Below are 23,263 nucleotides of genomic sequence, written 5' to 3'. Positions count from 1 at the left end.
AACGAATCCTGTACGTTTTAGGTTTCGTATGTGAACACAAACACCCACGCACGCACAGCAGCCCACGAGGGGCGCCATGCGCGCGCGCGCACAGCCCGAGCATCGCAGCCCACGACTGCCGCAGCCTTGGGCGCGCGCTGGGCCTGCCTTGCGGTGGGCCTGGTCAAGGCTTGGCATGCGATGGTGCGTGTTGGCTCGCTGGGCGATGGCCTGGCTTCGTGCTGGGCCTTCGTCTAGCGGGCCTCGTCCGATGCTAATTCGTACGATACGCTTCCGATTAAATTCCCGATTCCGGAATTCATTTCCGATACGAACAATATTTAATATTTCCGATTCCGGAATCAATTTCCGTTTCGAACAAATATTTAATATTTCCGTTTCCGGAATTATTTTCCGATTCCGATAATATTTCCGATTCTGACAATATTTCCGTTTCCGGCAATATTTCCGATTCCGGCAATATTTCCATTTCCGATAATATTTTCCGATACGTACCATGTTTCCGTTTCCGGCAACATCTACGACTTGGATAATATTTATATTTCCGATACGATCCATATTTCCGTTTCCGGCAATATCATCGTTTCCGGAGTATTCATTTCTTGCCTGTGACGATCTCAGCTCCCACTGAAACCAAGATCCGTCGATTCCGAATATCCATAGATGGAGTATCTAATGCCATTAAATACTTGATCCGTTTACGTACTATTTGTGTGACCCTACGGGTTCAGTCAAGAGTAAGCTGTGGATTAATATCATTAATTCCACTTGAACTGAAGCGGCCTCTAGCTAGGCATTCAGCTCACTTGATCTCACTGAATTATTAACTTGTTAATTAATACTGAACCGCATTTATTAGACTTAACATTGAATGCATACTTGGACCAAGGGCATTATTTCCTTCAATTTATATGTTACTATTATCCCCAAATATCAGATCATTGCCACTGTCAGGGTTATCATTGAAGAAATCAGATACATCAAAGCTTGGCCCTGAGGGATTTTCCTCATCTACGTAATTTGCCTCAGCAACTTTTCCTTTGCCTTTTACGGAGGCTTGATACAGATCTACCAAATGTTTTGCAGTACGGCGGCATGTTTTCCCCCAATGGCCAGTCATGCCACATCTAAAACATGTGTCTTTCTCTTTTGAGGGGGTGTGCTTTTGATTTCCTTGTTGATGCCCTTTGTGATTATTATTTCTAGGGCCCAGATAACCCCTGCCACGACCACGACCACGGCCACGGTGGTTTCCGCGTCCTCTACCGCGGTGGTTAAATCTTCCACGTCCACCTCTATGGGCAACATTTGCCTCAGGTGGGTTTGGGCTTTCAACGGCATTCGCTTCATTGAATGCCATAGACCCATTTGTTCTAAGATTATGGTTCTTTAACAGAAGATCATTATTCTGTTCAACAACCAACAATAGAGAAATCAGCTCAGAATATCTCTTAAAGCCCCTCTCTCGGTATTGCTGATGCAATAGAATATTATTCGCATGAAAGGTGGAGAGGATTTTCTCTATCATTTGATCTTCTGTGACTGCTTGATCACAGTATCTCAGCAATGATACAATTTTGAATAACGTGGAATTATATTCACTAACACATTTAAAATCCTGGAACCTCAGATTAGTCCAGTCAAATTGAGCCTTTGGCAGGAGCACCCTTTTATGGTGTCCATATCTTTCTTTAAGACTATCCCACAACTCTTTGGGATTCTCCACCATCAGATATTCAGTTTTCAGGCTATCATGTAAATGATGCCTTATGAGGACTGTGGCTTTGGCCTTTTCCTGCTCGGTGGCAGTTTTGATTTCTGTGGTGCCTGAAACCATTATATCTTTTATGGTATGATCCAGTCCTTGGGCCTTTAAGTTCATCTGTGCATCAACAGTCCATTCCAGAAAATTGTGCCCAGACAAGTCTAGCACATTGAATTGTCTTTTCATCAAATCTCCCATTTTAACTACAATCAAATAATCATTAAACTTAGTAATCAAGATTATAATTAATTAATCATATTCATAATAATTAACTATTAAAATTTTATGTTTCCTTCTCCCCCTTAGTTTATTATTATGAATCCCACATAAATAAATCAAATAATTCATGGTAATGACGTTAATTAAAAGCGAAAAAAATAATGATAACATTAATAATAATATTATACATATGGTTAAAAAAAAATTAAAAATGCGACAAAATGCAATTAATACATCAAAATGGAGAATGAAGTACTACAAAAAATTATGCATTTTGTTCTTACTTGCCGGAAATAAACAAAAAAAATGGAGATCTTCATTTGTTGAAAATTATGAAAATCATTAATGCCATAAGAAGGACTACTAAGGCCATCATTAAAACAAAATATTGTTTTAATTTTCTTAAATCTTCCTCGAAGGTGAAGACGTGTGGAGGGTCGGGGTTGCCGGCCAGAAACATGTTTGATCGGAAAATTGGAGGAGGAAAATTTTGTGTGGTTTTGGATAAAAAGTAAGAAGGGGATAAGATGTTGTGTGGTGAAAATGGGACGGGTAATCCCCCTTTTATAGGGGATAAATCATGATTGTATTATACAATTTGTTACAGTAAACTGGTATATTATAGTCTAAAGAGGTTAATAGTTTTATTACTTACTACCAAAAAAATATCACTGTGGATTTGAACAGAAATAATGGATATATGGAATTAAAATGGTAAAAAGATATCCCCCGGGATGCAAGCCGTAATGGTACGAGAACCCTAGTCTGTTTAAGAGATCGTGGATTCGAAAAACTAAAATAAAGATGTAGCTGAAAATAAAGGCTACATCGCTTTTACCAAAAAAAATTATTTTATTTTAAGTATAGTCTAGATATATGCATGTAGGCATGCAAAGGAATAGTATATATATATATGTAATGATAATGCATGGCTAATATTACTATGCATGCAGGTAGTACGTAAGAGTGCATATATACAACTATGCATGAATGAGAAAAAAAAACAACCAAGTGTCATAAATGTAGTACACAAGCATATTCTCCTTTTACCAAGTTGATCATAATACCGGTAGCAATGTGAACTCTCTTTTATGATTAAAACGGGTGTTTAGAGTTTCTGATATAGAGGATCCCAAATATGGGCAACTACAGAGCATACTCCTCAAAATATTTTGTTAAGAATATATACTACATTTTATAAAAATTTTGAGTAACAGGTAAAAAATATACCTGAGGAAAATTGGTGCTGATAACGTGTTGTGAGGTAATAGAAAGAAACAGAAGTTTATATCTGATACAAGTAAAATACAATACAAACTTTTGTGAAGCAAGTGTATTGCTCGTATCATTTGCAAAGGTAAAGCAAGGAGTATTTATAGCCAAATACTCTTACTATTCATGCCTAGTAGCTCTACTATTTACTAGGGTAGGTGGTAGAAAACCTTGTGTAAAAATATGACATTCACCTAAGTATTAGTTACAATTGTTGACTCCTACAATTGTTGACTCTCAACAATAGCTAAATTAAAAATCTATACTAATATATTGAAAGGCGTTGTGAAAAACGTATATGTGTCACGTAGTCCTCTCCTCACACCTCAAGTGTGGATGATAATCCTCATTACTATCTTAACCAACCACCAATTGTGATTTATATTTTCACATTAATTTATAAATAAATGTTGACATGAAGTTTAAAACAACTAAATTTTTACGTGACTTTTTGATTTATATGAATTATTTTGGGGAAAAAATTAAAGCATTATGACAACCATGAAGAAATATGATGTCATAAGTCTTATAAGAATTAACTATAGGATTTTCCTACATAGCTGCATTCATATATATCTAATTTGGTTTTTATTAATTTGGCACACTTAGTTCCACGAGAAAATATATTATACAAATTGTAAGATGATATGATTGAAAAATTATTTTCCATGATAAATGACGTAGCGTGCCTGTGTAGTTGGCGAACTTAACATATGTTTTTCATTCTATAGAATACAAGTATTTTGGTCAAATATTGAGCTCATGAAAAATCTAAAATTTTAATCATTCAATATAAAAACCGGGGCATCGCCCGAGCCACACACTAATTTGATTTTAATTTTGCGTTGGTCTAAAAATAGAGCGATTTTCCACTATAAGGTTAAAAGATGTAAAAAATCCCAAAATACGCCTCATATTAAGTTAATTTCCAAACTACCGTCCACGTCAACAAAGCTTAAAAAAATTGCTTTTTTCCGGTTTAATAGCGAACCGCCAATTCGAATAGCGGTTTAGTTAATAAGGAAACTTGGCGGTTTGGTTCACTTAACAATCAGTATTGCTTCTTGTGGTATCGAGTTTTGCTGAAATTAGGATGGAGGAAACGATGATATCGAGGCTTCTTGTGGTATCGGGTTTTGCTGAAATTGGGATGGAGGAAACGATGATATTGAAGTATACAGAGCGTGGGATCTAGATTCAGCTATGAGACCGACGGCAGCAGCACCGATGAGCAGTGGAACACCGTCGATGCACAAAGGAGAGAGAAAATGAAATTGGTAATTTGGGATTTTGAATTTCCTCTAATTTCAGTAATTGAATGTTGGAAATTGGTTGTTTTCAGCCAATAGAAAAACCAAGGGATGGTGATTTGGTGGCTTCAACAATTGTCCTCGTTGTTTGATTTGAGTGAAACGACGAACCAACCAACATGAAGGAAATTGAACATGATTTATTTCTCTTTTCTTTTTTGAAATTTTCTACCATTAATTTGAAAAACAAAAAATAAAAATCTATTCAATCTCCTCCTCTGTTTCGTTTAAGAGTGTGGTAGCTTGCATTGATAACTGGGTATGGTTGATTTTTTTTTGAGTTTTCATTGATAACTGCATTGATCGACCTCCTGTGAGTTAGTGGGCCAAAGGTAAACCGCCAACTGAGAACAAATTATTCAAATTACTTTCACCACCCGATTTATTGTAAACGTAATATGAGTTTAAAATTTTGGGTTCCCTCAAAAAAAAAATGAGTTTAAACAATTCAAAGAAAAAAGAATAAACCAAACAAACATAAGAAAAAAGTGTAACCATTCCAAGGTATGGATCTAAACTTTTTTATTCTTGATCACGTATGATAATATAAATTATCTACATTAATATCTTATTTTCTTAAGGGAAAATTAATATCCAATTTGGTTTCGTAGGTTATTGTTTCGACTTAGCATAATTGATAAAAGTGTTGATTTAAGAATTACGATACTACGTGAACAATTTTCTTGCCTGTTATTTACGGTGATTAGTTAATTTTTAAATTTTAATATTACCTCCGTTCCTAATGTTCTCTACGCTTACTATTGCACGGATTCAAATGCAATATTTAACCACCAATGTATCATATTTCATATATGAAAAAATTATAAAAAGTTGATATTCTGAAAATACATACCGAGACCAATCTAACAAGATCTTACATGATGACGTTTTGATGCGTATAATAGTGAGAATTTACGGTCAAAGTTTTCATACTTTAGACACATGTTCCAAGGCATAAAACACTTTTAGGAAAGGAGGTAGTAGAAGACTGGTTGTCTCTAAACAAAACTCCAAAGTAATACTCCCTCCGTATTTATTTAAGAGATACACTTGGTCGGGCATGTGTATTAAGAAAAAGAATTGAATAAAATAAAGTAATAAAACAAGTGGGGTTGAGTAGATATTTTAATAAGAAAAACAAGTGGGGACCATGTCATTTTAGGTAGTGGGGGTGGGGTGTAGATAGATTATTTAATTAGATGGTGGAGTTGATAAGTTACTAAAAATGACAAGTGTATCTCTTAAATAAATACGGCCGGAAAAGGCAAGTGTATCCCTTAAATAAATACAGAAGCAGTAAATCAATTGTTCAAAATTGGATTAATAAAAAATCATCCAACATTGAAACGAAGGATGGAAAATAAATCCCCTCGGAAAAATAGGAAGAAAAATAAAAACTTCATGCTTAAAAAACAAAAAATAAGTCCAAGTTCACTAAACAATGTTGTCAGATGGGCTCGCAAAACACCTGAATGGTAAATAAAAACTACACAAGATATACATGTTGGCATTTATGAAAAGTTTGATAGAAAATATATGTTGAATTGATTTAGCTGAGACTATTACAAATGGAACTATTACAGCAATTCACACTATTATTACTCTTCTGCTTCAGAGGTGGTTTGTGAAAGAAGCAAATCTGCAGCAGTAAGGTGCTCAGTGTTTCCTTCAACCTGATGTTGTTTTGTGTGCTTCAGAGGGTGGTTAGATTCCCGCTTCATGAAATGAAAGCCCATTATGTCCCTGTACTCGCCCGTTCCAAGGCAACGACTGCAGAATCCAAGCCCACTACCACCGCATGTCTTGCACCTAAGAAAATGACACTTCTTTGTTCTTTAAACCCATTACTGCCAAGAATTGTCAACCAGCTGATCTGATCTGATCTGATCTGATCTACATGAATTTGGGAAGAGTAAGGCAAGTAGGCAACTCACCAATTCGGCCATTCGCCTTTTGGAAGCATTATTAAATCAGTGTTATTTGTCCTCCCTGTACTTCAAACGAAAATTAGTTTGTTAGCCATTAGCTTTATACCAGCACAAATAAATGTGGTTATGACCTAAAAAGCTTTGTTACTAATGCTTGCACCAAATTTTAGCCTAAACTCAACTCACAAGTTTGATAACTGACATATTTTTCTCCTTTTACGATAATATCCAAGTACCTTTATCTTCCAGCTAATTCACAAATTGACATTTGACACCAACACTAAGTTAATGCTTGAGGATTTAATGATTTATAGATTGGAGTTCTATGGTGCAATTTGGTTTATCACGATAATAATAGTTTACAAAGATTTGTTATCAACAAACTAAGATCTAAGATTAATCAATCACTGACCACTAACATGTTGCTCAGACCACTAGACCGGACAACCGTGTGTTATAGAGGAAATCAATGCACCAGCCACAAGACATATATGAAGTTACATTTTTTAAGTTGACAAGAAAAAGTCTTATCTCCTGCAATTTCCTAGGGAAATCTTACTACCCAAAGCATGGATTGTCTAGCCACTTCTCTATCAAATGCCCAATGATTTCCTCCCAACATCACTATGAAATGGGCCTGGGGAACCCAATAAGGAGGAGGTTCGTTCAGTACACTTAGAAGCCCAACGGAGATTTTACACTAAAACCAATGGGCAATAGTGGGAGTTATAAACTCCTCAAACTTATAAGTTTCTCCAATGTGGAACAATTCACATGTGAGAAACATTGAGTTTCAGCAGCAAGTGAGGCCAATTTTGTTGCAAATACTGTATAATTATTGCCAGAAAAGTTATACTAGTGTTCTTCCCCACATCGACATCATATAAGAACCAGTTTTCCTCCTCGCCTATGTTCATCTAGCAGCATTTCTGTTTCTCAAAATTTTAGCGATTGTGTGCTCAACGTTATCTAGCTTTAGATGATGTTCTATAAATAATTATATTCAAGTTATTTAGTTGTCACACCAATCGTTCATTAATCATTAAGCTATCCAAAAATCAATTCAGAAAGGAGTATCAGTGAAGGAAATCATAGTATAGGAAGGAATAAAGAAATGTAAGTTACCTCTGCCATGACAATGATTACAATCAACTCTTCCACTTCCATTACAAACAACACAGGACGGCTCCGGTCTTCTTCTTCTCTGTATCCGAACATTTGACTACGAAATAACAAGAGGAGATTTATCAGCCAAATCCATGACATACAGAAGTGTATCTACAATTCTACATTCACTTTACAAGAAACCATACTGATTACAAAGCTCATTCCCTCCTCTAAAGCCAGAGTTTCCATTATAAGGACATATTATTTCACCTCAAGGAACCCACATCATATGCAATTGAACATTTGAAATAGGTATACAAAGATGCAAATTTTTTAAACAACATTGCAATTTTTTCATGGGAGAAAAAATAGGTCCAAGAGCCGAAAACCCAAGATTACTACATAACATACAACTAGAATACAAACTGAATTTCTTTCACTATCACTTGCTATAACAATAGAAAAATGATTTTTTCACCAGTCAGTAACTAAATAAAATTGTCAACAAACAAATTAACATCAATAGAGGGGAAGAAGAAGCAAAACTAGAATACGGTATTCATTCAATCCGATTAACAATAATTTCAGAATATTCTACATGAAGCAATGAATTAAACCCCAAAATGTCAACATTCGTTTGGGACTGGGTTGGGGGGTTAATCTATACTAATATATTAAAAGGCGTTTTGAAGAACGTATACGTGTCACGTAGACCTCTCTTTATTACGCCACGTCACCACTAATTAGCATCATGACATTTCATTACAACCAAAAAACATCTAACAAGGATCGAACAAAAGACCTCTTTGTTAAAAGTTACTCTTCTTACCATCTTAACCAACTACAACTTATGTAATATCTTTCTATATAAGCAAATATATTCTTTTTACAATAAACAATACATTGAATAAAAGTGAATGCGAAAAAGGGAATAATTATTTAATTTATAAATGTACAGTTATTACTTTGAAGAAAAGGATCCGACTTTGTTTAGATTTTTGGATGTGGGTTTTAGATTGGGAGGTTGTTGATCGGCCACTAATCTTATGTCACCACCGTAATTTGATGATGACACCATCTCTACGCACATAATTAAAAAAAAAAGACCCGAATAAAAGTTAAAACCCGGGGCAACGCCCGGGCTACACACTAGTTGAAAGTTTAATTGCAGGACATAAAAACTGAAATGAACCCAGAAAACAGAAAGAGAGAGGGTTAACCTGTGTGCGGACGAGGAAGGATGGTTTGGAGATAGAAAGATGATGATGGGAGTTTGAAGAGTTGATTGGGGATTTTCGAGGAAGAAAATCGTCAGGGTTTCCAGAGCTTGAATTTGTAGGAGAGGAGCCAATTGCTACTGTAACTGCAACTATTCTTGCCATTTGAAATGCACCTACCATTCTCTCTCACAGTCTCACCGTTAGATTGCAAGTTTGCAACTCCCCTCCTTGTTTTGGGCCTCATCTTTTAGAGTTTAATTTTTTATCTTTTCATTTTGTAAATGTTCATAAGATTTTTTACGCGTTCCGTTTACGTTTATTCCTAAAAGTTTTTTACACTTATGTTTCATTCTGTTTCTGGAATACGGAGTACAATATTTACAATTAAATTCTCAATTTTTATTTTTTTTATTTATCCACTTGCATAATTATATCATTTTTTTTTAGATTTTTATTTTATTCATCTTCTTTCACACTTAAACCAGATGTTGCAAATAACTACTCATTGGCCCACCCTCTCTTTTACCTTAATTCACGTGAAAACGATAATCGTAAAGAACATATAGGAACGGAGTAGTAGTTGTTAGTTTGTTACCGTGGTAAAAGTTCAAGCATTTTACTCACCTAATTTGACTTCGTTTTTTTTGGGGGGTTTCTTGCCCTTTTTAATGTAAATTTTCAAAATATCAAATTTTATAGTAATTTTTACTAATGCGAAATTAAAATATTAATGGTCAAAATAGTGCACTAGAGACCGCTTGTCGTCGGTCCGAATATTTTGAGCACCGAGTCGTGCGACGCGCTCTTACCTACTGGGCGGTAAGGGCGCAAGCCTTGTGCGGAACAAAGTCTAAGGAATCGTGAAATACGAGCGAGCAAAGGTTTCTGAAATGGGCCCTCTTGTCTATTGGCAACATGAGAGGGACGCGAGCGCCGATTGGGTACTTGTGTACGCACGTCAATCACAAGTGGGGACGACGATGTGAGTGTCTGTTCGAGGAGACTTGTTGAGTGTAAAAAGCTTAAAAATAAGCGACAACACAATATGTATAAAGGCTTACAACAACGCCACTGATTATGCAATGACATCTTTTGGTGAGAGATATTGGTTCATATCTCTCATAGAAGTTTATTTTGAATTAACTAAAACTTTCAGTGAATTGGATTGACATAAACATAATAATCGTATTTAAAGCCTAAAAACTTAAAAGAAAAGCCATAAAAAGCTTAGATAAGAAAAATACCAGGAAATATAAGAAAAGTACAAGACAAAGAATGTATCTGGACTTATTTTCTCTAAAATAAAGTTAAAATAAGTCGAAGGAATAGGGCCTTATTTTCCAAAATTGACAATTCAATTGGTTTATTTTCGACTAAACTGATATAGAGGTCTCTAAACTTTGCCAAAAGAAACAGTTTAGTCCCTCAAGTTTCAAACGGAGCAGTTTAGTCCCTCTAAATGGATGGAATCCGCTGCTTTTTTGGTTCCGTTACTAACGTCCGTTTAATTCAATATAATAATAATAATAAAAGTGCTTTAAAAAAAATGAATTTACACGTGGATTAATGATTGAAAACAGTTGATTTTGATTAAAAGTTAGTCTTTTCAACTTCGTTTTTATCCATTTACACGTGTAAACCTTTCCAACTTCCCCCCCCCCCTTTTCTGGTTTCTTCCATAAATTTTTTTGGCGGTTCTTTTTTTTTTTTTTTTACTGTTCCTAACCCTATTTCCCTCTTTTCACTTCCCTATTTATATGCCCCCCCCCCCCCCTTTCACTTTCACTTGTCTTTTTCCTATTTATTCACTTAAAACACAAGAGAATTTGAAGTTATTGCTCTGAGTTTTTCTGCAAAAATGGTTGCTTCTTCATCGTCATCAAACCGATTTGTTGCTGCCAAATGGGAAGGTCTGCCCAGGAAGAGGCCAAGAATATCCAGATGGGACGAAGGTACTCCTCATGTTACTTTCATTCATTCTCTTTGTCGATTTTTTAAATAAATGTTGGTAGTTGTTGCATGAAAATTTTAGGGCTTTTTCGTTAAGTAAGTTTTCCCCAAAATTGGTGCATGCATTATCTTGATAATGGTGTTTTTATGTTAATTGAAACAATCGTGGCTTGATTTTACATAATTTAACAATTTAAGTTGGAATTAGGGTTTCGTCCGTTTTTACTTTCCAATTTTTAATTCGAATTGATGCTTGCATGTTCTTGAAAATGGTGTTTAATATGTTTAATTAAAAAATTGTTGCTAATTTGAGAGTAACTTAAAGTATATTATGTAGTAACTAGGGTTTTACTTATTGTTTTCACTAAAATAAAAAAACAGAGTTTTCTTGATATTGACTTTGGCCGTTAATTTGACTTTAGGAGTCCTTGCTTTGAGGGAGGCACACCCCCTTTTCCATCATCAAGACATACTCATGAATGAGATCTTACCCAAGCTGGAATGGAAAGGGCAGGCTGTTGCGCAGGTGGTCTGCACGGAGTGGAGTAGGTGGTCCAAGTTGCGCTACCGCCTCCCATACTCGTACCCTGCAGGATGCTACCGTGGATGGCTGCGAGAGAACGTACATGCTGTCATAGACCATAGACTTCCACGCTTGGCTTGACTGAAAAAATGTAGTTAAGAACTTACATGCTGTCATAGACCATAGACTTGAAACTACACAGTGAGAACTTGTTTTCGGCTGTAGCTCCTGAAGTGAGTAAATTTAAGTTATAGATCAGTAAAACCAACAAGAAAAAAAACCAATCATCAAACCTAAAGGAAAGAAATGTTAGTAACAATGCAAAAGTTGCTAATACATTTTGGTCTATGACAACATGTAAGTTTTTAACTCAATTTTTTCAGTGATCTTCACCTTAATCTAGCCTTTGCTGCTTATAGAGTTAAAGCGAACCTTCAAATGTCGACCATCTACTTTGATGGCTTCCCCCTCATTTTCAAGGAGGAGAAGTAGTTGTTAGTGGAGGTCATGTAGGGGTGTGTGGTGGTGGCGTTGGTGGTGGCCCCTCTTTTATCAAGCTTCTGATGATCCAGCTTGTTTAAAGCTTTTTTTTAAAAAAAAAATCTAGGACTAACTCAATCACTACTGTCATAGCAAAGTAGGTTTTTGGAAGGTGACAAGTGTTGATTTTTGGTATTTGTCACTGCTATGACAGTATGTTATACTCAAACATAGGCTTCTCCCAAAATAGTGGATTAGGGTGTGTAATGTAAGAGTTGAAACCTAACCTTTTGTAAATGTAACTGGAATTATTCAAATGAATGAAATGAAGTTTTTTTTTATCTTGGTTATCTCTTTTGTTATTATTCAAGCTTGCATTCGGTTTGATTTCTTAAAGTTTTGTTCTTTATTTGATATTGGTTTAACTGTGATCAGATGTGTATGTTGATGATTTGACTTTGAACCCTTGCATATTTGTGCATCATGGTGGTGAATAGGTTGTAGAAGGGAATCGGATATGGTTTATGACGGGGGGAGGGAGGATGTCTTTGATGACATCCCTGAGAATGCAGATATCAAATATATGAAGGCATTAGTTGGTGGTTTATTATACACTGATATAGAGAAAGTACATTTTTGGGACCCTAGTAAAGCATTCAAGAATGGGGTAAGGTTTTTAGGTTTTGATAGTAGTACTTGTGACCCTTTCTTAGCTTTACTTTACCAACACAAAAGCATTCACATATACACAGAGCATAAAATCAAACCCACCTACAACTTTAACCTAAACATGAGTGGAGTGAGGAGAGGAGGGAGAGGTGGAGGGCTTGATATTTTCCTTGAGTTGTTGACTGCTGACAAAGATGATGTGGTGGACCTTGATTATAACTTTGTGGAACCACATATTATAGTACTCCCACCCAAAAAAAGTGAGCCACAACCTCAAATTGAACCAGAACCTGATATTGATTAAGACTCAGAAGGTACAAATAAGGATGATGATGAGTTAGCCAATGCTAGGTCTAAGATATCTGATGATAAGAGAAGGGAACTAGCTTATGTTGAAGAGTTGGTAATGCTGAAAAAACTAGCAGAAAGTAAGGGAGAAGGTGGTCTGAATTTAGGGGATGGCTTTGATGGATATAATGACTTAGACAACCCTAGTGAGTCAGAGGATGAGGATGATGTTGGTTACTTAGTTGCACCACAACATCATAATAGGGAGAGTAGGAAACAGAAGGAGAAAAATACTGAAGAGAGGGAAGCCACCTTTTATGTTGGGCAACAGTTAGAGAATCCAAAGACATTTAGGAAAGCAATCATAGATTACTCCATTGATAAAGGAAGAAATATTCCATTTGCTAAGAATAATTCCATCGGGGTTTGTGGAGAGTGTGAGCACAAAGATAAAGGTTGTAAATGGAGAATATGGGCTTCATGGGATAGAAGAAGAAGGTATTTTACAATGAAGACATTTGTTAGTGGGTACACTTGTGGTAGGATACCTATGATTAAGAAGATGACTTTAAGTTGGATTGTACAACACTATCAAAATGTGTTCAAGGTGAACCTTTACATGAGAGTGCAAGATACTCAAGAGATCGTTTGGTTAGAAAAGGGTATAAGGGTGAGCAAAGACAAGGATTCTAGATCTAGGAAAAAGGATCAAGCACTCATTGTTGGTGAATAAAAAGAGCAGTATGCATTCCATTGAAGTAGAAGTTGAATGCAAATGTGTTTGATAGACTGTATTTGTGTTTTGAGGCACTTAGGAAAGGGTTTTTGGCTGGATGCAGACCTTTCATTTCACTTGATGGTTGTTTCTTAAAGGGACCATTTGGGGGCCAGTTGTTAGTAGCAGTAGGGGGGATGGTAATAATCAAATGTTTCCTTTGACTTGGGCTATTTGTGAGGTTGAGAGTACAAGAAATGGATTTGGTTTCTGGAACTGCTAGCTACTGATTTAGGCACTAGTGAAGGAGCAAGGTACACATACATGTCTGACCAACATAAGGGTTTACTTACAGTTGTTGCAACTGTGTTTCCACAAGATGAAAGTAGGGTGTGTGCAAGGCATGTGTACTTTAACTTTAGGGGAGTGTTTGGTGGTGGTTTAGAGTACAAAAAAAAGTTCTGGATTATTGCAAAAAGTAACACAGTGAATCACTTCATGGAAAAAATTGAACTAATGAGGGGTATTTCTAATGAAGTTGTTGAATATCTAATGCAAAGGAACTACAAGAAATGGTGTAGGGCATTCTACACTCCACTATCTTGTTGTGACAGTGTAGACAACAACACGAGTGAAGTGTTTAATACATACATCTTGAGTGCAAGGCACAAGCCTATTATTACCATGTTGGAAGATACCAGAGAGGGTTTGATAGAAAGACTGCATAAGAAAAGAGATTTCATTGGAAAAAAAGAAATAATGCTTTGTCCTAGGATACAAAGCTAGAGAAAATTTTGGGCTAGGGTTTATAATGCATATTGGGATCATGGGTAAATCTGAATCAATATATGCAGTTGCAATGCATGGCAGATGAGTGGAATTCCATGCAAACATGCAATTGTTGCTATATGGAATAAAGTAGACCTTCCAGAACAGTATGTGAATGCATACTTTAGCAAACATACCTACATGAAGGCATATAAATTTTTGTTGGAGTCTTTAAATGGTCCTCAAGAGTGACCTACTTCTGATAGCATATTATTGTGGCTCCAAATGTGAAAAAGGTTAAGGGAAGACCTAAAACAAAGAGGAGATATGGTGTTGTAGAGGTGACTGCATCTGGTAAGCTTAAGAGAACAGGTTGTGCCATGAAATGCAGCTTATGTGGAGTGCCAGACCACTACAAAAGGGGCTGCAAGAATGCCCCTAAGAAACCACAACACAACAAGGGTCATCATAATCCAGAGCAACACACAACACAACAACCACAGTCAACTATACCAATGCACAACAGGGGTGTAGATATTTATACTTACCCTAATGGGTGTCAAAGAATAGCTATTGTAAGTCATTCAATACACTAAACATATTTCTTTTTTTTACTTTACATGTACTGTAATTAACTTGTTACTTTTGTTTCATATGCAGCCTACAACACAACATTTCTCCACACCACAGAGACAAAGAGCTGCAACTTTCTATTCTGATCATGGGGGGGGGGGGGTGAGCAAACCATCTACTCCTTCCCTGCACAAGATTTTTCATTGTTACAGACTCAACCAAGTCAAGGACAACACACAATATCAAGCCAAGCATTGCAGGATCTTGCAATGGCTAGAAGGTTGGAAAACAGACCATGGGGTAAGATATTATTGCATTAAAGTCTTCATTAAATTAGTGCAGATCATTACATACATTAGTTACCTATCCACTTAACTTAAAATAATAATATAAAAAACATAACCACTTGGATTACAACCCACACTTCATATTTCACACTAATATGTCTTTTCATCTTGCTCATCACATAATCTGACACTCTCTTCCATGCATATTTGTTAGCTTCACTAAGTTTATGTAACACCCCGACCTCTAATTCAATTATTAAAGCATAATTAGCAGCGGAATTAACCTAATTGGTCGGGACATTACCTGCCGTAACTTCCTTTTTGGAAATATATATATATATATATATATATATATATATATATATATATATATATATATATATATATATATATATATATATATATATATATATATATATATATATATATATATATATATATATATATAATCCTTTATAATACCAAAATGAAAGTACATACCTTGCTAAAAGTCTTTAAATTAAAACTATTAAACTATTAAAATTGTAAGCATAAACTAGGTGGATAATATTAAAGTGAAATTCCTCGCCACTACTCGCGTCCATCGTCCCCATCAGTACCTAAAACAGAAACAAAAACGGTGAGCCGAAGACTCAGTAACGAACTATTCTAGCAACGTAAATTCATTTCAATTCATTTCATTTAATAAGACAGGGAGAATATAATATAGTAAAACATTTTATAAAGTCTTTTATTTAATTCATTCATAACTTTAGGGTGCACATGCTAGCCGTGGCAAGTATGACATGGTGGAACGTCTTCCACGATGGACCGCTGTCCATAAAACATGGGGCCTTGGCCCGAAAACATGAGAGCCTTGGCTCAATGGGCGGATGCCCCATGGGTACATGCATGACCGAGAATAGTAACCTGTGAACATATACTGCCAAACGGACTAGGTCTTTCACTTTCATTTATCATGTTTCGTTTAATTTTACATTTTAGCCTTTTACTTCAGTTGAAGTAACATAATTCCTTTAGATCATGAGATCATAATAAAGCATCCTTCCTTTCATGGTTTCTTATAAACATTATTTTATAAGAATTTCAATCAATCATATTATAAGAAATAATTCCATCAAATCATATTATAATAAATAATTCAATCAAATCACATTTCATTCCCTAATTCATAAAACATGTCAAAACATTCAGTTCATAAATCAATCATAACGTTGTAATTTCATAAACACATTTATAAGGGAATTGCGGGTACTAGCAATAGCCGTTACCTAACTCCGCGATTTGCTAGGGATTTTCCTGGGTTCGTTCGACCTGAGCTCCGAGTCCAATTTCTTTCAAAATAATAAATTATTGAATTAGTACTAAATCGATTAATAATTTAGAAATCAATATTTTATAAATAATAAATTTTATAAGTAATGATTTTATAAATAAATATAATTTCATAATTTAATAAAAATATTATTAAACGAAATTTTAATCGAAATATATTTATATTCATAAAACCGATTTTCATGAAATATTATTTAAAATCCGTTTTTGTTAAATAAAGCTAGTAATTTATTTTCATAAAACGATAATTAAACCTGAAAAATAATAAACAATTTATTAGTAAATAATTATATTATAAAAATTATTAAAACATAGGTATGGATAAATTAAGAATCTGAAAATGGAAATACGAAATAGGCTTACCAAAACCCAAATATTGGAATTGGGCCAATTAAATATGGGTTTGATTTTAAAATCTGGGTTTTGGGTTTCTGGGAATAAAAAGGCACGAATTGAAACAGGGGAGGGGAACCGAAACAGGGGAAGGCATGAAGGGAAGGAGAGGGGGAAGAAGGGGGTGGCGACTGGCTGGGCTAGGTGGTTTGACGCGACGCCGGAGGTGAGGCGGCGATGGTGGTGGTTTCTTGGCGGCGGAAGAACGACGAAAGAGAGGAATAGGGGTACGAATAGGGCGAAAAATAGGGGGAAATGGGTGGTGATTTCGGTCGGTTCTGGGAGGAGGTAGGGCGGCTCGTCGGGTTATTGGGGTCAGGGGTTTGTTTGGGAGGTGGTGAGGTGTTTGTAGGGTGGTGGAGTGGCGTCGGGTGTGGTGTAGTGAGGCAAGGGAAGGAGGGAGGCAGGGGATCCGCGAAGAGAAAGGGAGGCAAGGGTGGTGCATGCGGTGGTGGTTGCGGCAGTCGAGTGGTTCTGGGTGGTTGGTGGTGGTTGTAGCGAGGTGAGGCGATGGTGGTAGTGGTGGCTGCAGTGGTGGCAGACGGTGGTTGATGGTGGTTGGTTGGATTGAATCACAGAAAATAAGGAGTGAGATTGAAATTGAAATTGTGTTTTGTTTGTTGTTGAATTTCCATCTTAATTTCTGAATTTGTATATGAGAAGTGTGATGAACAAGGGAGTGTACTTGGGGTCCAAGCATCTGCATTTGGACTGAATTGTGGGAAGGAAGGAAGTTTTGACTTCCTGGTTTATACGTGGAGAGAAAGGGAAGAAAAAGAATGGATTTTTTTTCCTCTTTTTTTTTCACAATATTAGGCAAAATTCAGAATTGTTTGTAATTTTTTTCAGAAATTGCTAAAAACAGAAATGTTTAGTTAAAATAATTTCTTATAAAAATTATCGTTAACGAAAAATAAATAATTTTCGTTTATAAATTTATCGTTTAAAATAAATCGTAAAAATGATTAAAATAACGAAATTCGATTATTCGTAATTTATATAAAACAAAATCAAGTTAATAAATATTTTTAATTTTAATAAATCGAGTTTAAAATTTCGGGGTATTACAGTTTAATCCTAAAACTATCAACTTCAGCAGCAAGGCTTTATTTATCTTGCATTAACCCTAATATGAAATTTATTTGCCAAGTTGTGGGTTCTTGTTCATCAATCCATCTAAAAAAAATTCAGTCACTTCTGTTTAGTTCAACATCATAATCTGGACATGCGATAAACCTCCTTCCAGGATTTTCTTTTGTCCATGCCCTTTGAACGAACACTGTCAGTCCACAGTAGCACCTCTTTGGGTGTGAATTATCACCACTGCTGTATCCCTGTTCATCATACTGCAAATAAATCACTGTTTTAATTATTTATTACTAAATATGTTTAAGTATTGTTAAAATAAGCTAACTTAAATGGATTTTAAAAAAATTGCAGAAAATTGCCTTTTTTTGTGGAGAGGAGTCAACTATGGTGGAGCGACAGAGAAGGAACACAAAGATAAAGATGGAGAAGAACGATTATTTTTGAAGTGTTTAATTATTGCTGTGTACATGAAATGTGAGCTCCAACGACTAATTTTTAGAAAAAAGCTAAATGAATTTTCCTTTATTTAATAATTATTTACATGTAAAAGTAACTGTTTTATTTTATTTTTTTGACCTTTTTTTAGTTTCCTTTTAATTTTAATGCTTTTAAACGAACGTTGTAATGAAAGCCAAAAAGTTTACTCGTTTATTTTCCCATGCTTCACTTTGGCCCTGTTCGGCAGTAGCTTTTGAAGTAGCGGTTAGTGTTTTGACATAGTCAAAACGCTAGTTGAAAAAAATGTGAGTGTTTGGCAAGGTAGTGTTTTAGGTAGAGGTTAAAGGTAGAGGTATAGTTTGAGGAGCTTTTATCAAATGTTAGAAATATTAACGTTTCATCCTCACAAGTAGCGTTAAATATTTTTCTCATCCCATATTCCCACGCACGCCGCTCCATCTCCTCCAAAATCCTCCATCTCCATTAAAATCCTTCTATCATCAAATATCAATTTCTCCATTCTCCCTTCAGGTATGTCTTCTCTCCCTTGATTATTTTTTTCTTTGTCCATATTTTAATTTGATTTTCTATACGTATAATTTTTCAAGCAGTTTTGGTATTGAATAGTATAGGGTTTTTCTAGGATTTTAAGATATACAAATAGGGTTTTTCTAGGAATTTAAGGTATTGTATGATAGTGTTAAACAAATTAATATAAGAAAAAACTTCATGATTTCATGATTATTGCTTTGGTTTGTATACTTATTACGTGCTACCAATCTTGGGTGTATTTGGGTTGTTTGCGGCAAGTATATATGTGGTTGTCAGAGTTGTTGTTAATGTTAAGATATATTGGTGTAGTATCGAACTAGGTTTTGAATAGTTTATGAAATTCAATGTTCTTGATATTTTCTTGGTTACATATATTAATTGGCCACTGATCTTCATTATTTTTTCATGAACTTCAATCAACATGTGGAATTTGTCTGCAATACATTGGTAGCTATTATTGAATTAGGTTTTGAATAGTTTCTCAATTACATAGAATTACTAAACTTGATAGAGTTAGAGTTTGCCATATCGTAGGATATCTTGTACTATATATTGACGTGATGGATATTGTAGGAGTATTTATGTTAGTTTATGATGTTGAGTTTCCTAGGCATAGTTGGTATTGTGCTAGCCTAATAGTGTGATTTGCCGTGTAGAATTAGGTTATGCCTTGTACTACATATATCTTGGTTTATCAATAATATGATCTCAAACTTGAAGCCTCTCAATTATATTTTACACCATTGTACGCATAGAACTAAGGTAATTTTGGTTATTTATAGACATAATGGTTATGTTTGGTGGTTGTGTTAGATGTCTTCGAGTAACAAAGACGGAACCAGAGAGGTTTTTAAGTGGAGTGATGAGGACACAATCATCTTATGTAAAGTTTGTCTTACGTTCATTAAGGATAATGGCAAGGCACAATTTTTCAAGTGGAAGGACATTCAAATGGATGTCGAAAAAAAGATTGGACGTGAACTTAGTAACCCGAATTGTTGCAAGAACAAATATGATGCAATGAGGAAAGATTGGCGTAATTGGAAAGCTTTAAAGCTATCAGAAACTGGTTTAGGGTGGGATCCATATACAGGAAAAATTGATGCTTCAACTGAGTGGTGGCAAAGAAAAATTAAGGTGTGTAATTTTACCTTTTAATAATAACTTTTAGTAATAAAATCAAATTAAGAAAATTAATAGTTTAAAAGTATCTTAACTTTTATATTTAATTTTTTGAATATTATTGTAGGAGAATCCAGAGTATAAAAAGTTCCGACTAAAGGGGGGTCAACATGGAACTGGAAGTGAAATGGGAAAGCTTATTTGTGGATTCTTATGCTACAGGAGAAAATGTTTATGTACCATCAATGGATCACATTGAAGACCTTACTGTAGACAATGAAAAAATTGAGGAAGAGAATGTAGGAGAACATGGAGGTGAGACCTATTTTCCAAGTAACCAATTTACTGCTGCTTTGCTAAATGAAGAGAGGTTTTTTGAGAGTTTTGTAGAACAAGCAAGTAATTCTACTTTTGGAGGTAGTTCACAAGGGCGTGCGACTCGTGAAGCCTCAAACAATGACATGCATGCTTCGAAAAAGATACAAAAGCAGATGCCAACAAAGCAAAATAGTGTCCAAATGAAGCGTACAAGAAGACAATCAGGGGGATCTGCAATGTTGTCTAAAGGAATTAGTGAAATGACGGAGTGTATTAAGCAAATGAGTCAAGGTAGTACACCTAATGCTAGCGCTCCTTCTTCCATGTCTACAATATCTGCAGTGATGCAGATTATTAGTCGTATGGTGGATAATCGTTGCTTGGAGAAACATAGCGAGTTGTGGTTTTATGCTACTACTGTCATTGAAGATCCAACTAAAAGGGAGGTTTTTTTAGTATGGAGGGCGATGAAAGTAGAGCTAAGTGGTTAGAATACTTACATGAGAAGAAAGATAATTAGAATAGTTATTCGAACCAATGTTTTATCTGATTTAGTAGAAATAAGCCCAAATAGAATACTTTAATTGTTATTTTTGAAATACTTTGATTTTTATTTATCTGTTTTATTTTCTAGAGTGAAACTCATTTATATGTAATTTATGAAATGTATAATAAGTTAATTATTATTGGCAGGTTCACAAAAAATATGGATATCGATGACAATAGCCAGCGCAAAATTTTGATTCCAATCGCATATACAATGTCTTTGATATCAGCTTATTTTTATAAATATATTTACAAGGAACCATGCATGACTTCTATTCTGACAGGAGAAATGTGGGTAAAAGAAATGTTGACCGGTCATCCTATTCGATGTGTCAATGCATTTCGAATGGAGCCACCGTTATTTTTGAGATTGTGTAAGGACTTATCATCGAAGTATGGATTGAAAGCTAGTTGTAACATGTCTATACATGAGAAAGTTGGCATACTTTTATATGCACTTGCCCAAGGTGTCTCAAATAGGGTTCTTGGTGAGCGTTTTCAACGTTCCGGTGATACTATAAGTAGGGCAATTCATGAAGTTCTTAGATCGATTTCTTCTCGAAAGGTCAAGGGTCTTGCACATGATATTATAAGACCATATGATCCCGATTTCACCGGTATCCCGGCTAAAATATCCACAGATACACGATATATGCCTTTTTTTCAAGGTAATAGTGTATTATTTATAATTTTTTATTGTGAATAACTTAATTTATAACTAAGATTGATTTATAATGTGTTTCAGGTTTGTGTGGGTTGTATTGATGGTACACATATAGCAGCATGCATACCTGAGCCCTTACAAATGCCCTATAGAGGAAGAAAAGGATTGCCTACGTTTAATGTTTTGGCTGCATGTGATTTTGATATGTGTTTCACGTTTGTATCAGCGGGTTGGGAAGGTTCAGCACATGATACTCGTGTATTTCTTCATGCAATCGGATCTCCCGAATTTAAGTTTCCTAAACCACCTGAAGGTATGTATAAAACTTATTTATTCCTTCAATATTTATAAATTAAAGTATAAAAATAAGTTATTTAGGTAATTAAAATTTTCTTTTCGTATATATGATAAAAAGTTTGATATTTTTTAATTGATATTTGATTAGGTAAGTATTACTTGGCTGATAAAGGGTATCCAGATCGTAGAGGTTATCTAGTACCATATCCAAAGATAAGGTATCATAAGTCACAATTTGAGTACGTGCCTCCAAAAAATGATCGAGAAACTTTTAATAGATGGCACTCATCTCTTAGAAGTTGCATTGAGAGATCTTTCGGAGTTTTGAAGCAGAGATGGAAGATACTTACTAAAATGCCACAATTTAGTATTGAGATGCAAATACAAATTATGGTCGCTACATTTGCACTACATAACTATATAAGGATAAATTCTCCAGATGATCCCCTTTTTCGAGTGTTAGAGGATTATCCAAATTTTATACCCTCATTTGAGCTTCCCGATGTTCATGCCGTTTCAAATAGTGAAAATGGAGTTGGAATATATACTGAAATGAAGGTTATCCGTGATCGTATTGCTGATGATTTATGGAAAGCTAGAAGAAACATTTAATTATTGCAAACTACTTATATCAAGAACGATTTGACATGATTTATTTATTAAAGGAACAATGTAATCTTTATTTTTAGGAAAATTTGTTAATATTAATCCAACCTTTGACCGATTTTCTTTAATTAAGCCTACATATGAGATATTATTTAATAATCCGAACTTTTATACCTATTTTCTTTTGATGGGTCACATTGACCGGTAACCGGATAAAATTGTCAAAGTTCCTCCACCTTCCCTACATTAATGTTTTCTTTTTATTTTTTTCTGTTTTTTAATTTCCCTTTCTCACCTCTGCTACAAGCCGTTAATGGCTTCTAAATTTCTCAGTCATCAACTTTCAAAACTAATCCAATCTACTCCTACTACTTAATTAATACGCATTAAAAATAAAATTAACTGAAATAAATTATGATTTTGATAATTAAAAACAATGAATTCTAATTAATTCTAAAATCTCCTCTTTCCTCCCTCCACACCATTGTTGATCTCCTCAAGAACCTTCATTTATATTATTATTTTTACAATGCTATTACTTTGAAATTTTTGCTGTTAGTTCTCTCACCAATTTGGCTACAACTATTACTGTCATACCATCCACAATGTCCCGCTGTGGATTGAATTCAACAACGTCTGGCTCACGGAAGACCGGTGGTCATCAATGGTGGTTTTGGCCGTGGCCCGTGGGTGGTTGTTGGTCGCTGACCGCACATAGAAGGAGAGAGAACGAGAAGGAAATGGAGAGATGTTCGTCTATTCGAAATCCATAGAACAGTACCATGTACACATTGGGATTAATTTGAGTAGATTGATTTTTGGATTTAAA

The 23,263-nt window shown here is 35.1% G+C and overlaps 3 protein-coding genes and 1 pseudogene across 3 annotated transcripts; 2 read left to right on the top strand and 2 right to left on the bottom strand.

The window, feature by feature from the left end:
• Positions 1–907: 907 nt before the first annotated feature.
• Positions 908–1,963, bottom strand: LOC110781392 (uncharacterized). The gene has a single exon (XM_021985583.2). It carries the CDS (start codon positions 1,961–1,963, stop codon positions 908–910), a length of 1,056 nt encoding a protein of 351 aa, XP_021841275.2.
• A 3,982-nt stretch (positions 1,964–5,945) lies between these two features.
• On the bottom strand, positions 5,946–9,085 carry LOC110792519 (uncharacterized). Its single transcript, XM_021997342.2, has 4 exons — positions 8,822–9,085; positions 7,620–7,716; positions 6,501–6,555; positions 5,946–6,375 (listed from the first exon to the last, which is right to left on the bottom strand). Exons 1-4 carry the CDS (start codon positions 8,999–9,001, stop codon positions 6,165–6,167), a joined length of 543 nt encoding a protein of 180 aa, XP_021853034.1. The 5' UTR covers positions 9,002–9,085; the 3' UTR covers positions 5,946–6,164.
• Positions 9,086–17,057: 7,972 nt separating this feature from the next.
• On the top strand, positions 17,058–20,841 carry LOC110781260 (uncharacterized; annotated as a pseudogene).
• Positions 20,842–21,027: 186 nt separating this feature from the next.
• Positions 21,028–22,440, top strand: LOC130467626 (uncharacterized). Its single transcript, XM_056836191.1, has 3 exons — positions 21,028–21,543; positions 21,613–21,844; positions 21,977–22,440. Exons 1-3 carry the CDS (start codon positions 21,028–21,030, stop codon positions 22,438–22,440), a joined length of 1,212 nt encoding a protein of 403 aa, XP_056692169.1.
• The last annotated feature ends 823 nt before the right edge of the window (positions 22,441–23,263 follow it).

Source organism: Spinacia oleracea, chromosome 2 (genome assembly GCF_020520425.1).
Source record: "Spinacia oleracea cultivar Varoflay chromosome 2, BTI_SOV_V1, whole genome shotgun sequence".
Lineage (NCBI taxonomy): Eukaryota > Viridiplantae > Streptophyta > Magnoliopsida > Caryophyllales > Amaranthaceae > Spinacia > Spinacia oleracea.
The sequence above is the reverse complement of the archived record's forward strand: the minus strand, read 5'-3'. Positions and strand labels throughout refer to the sequence as shown.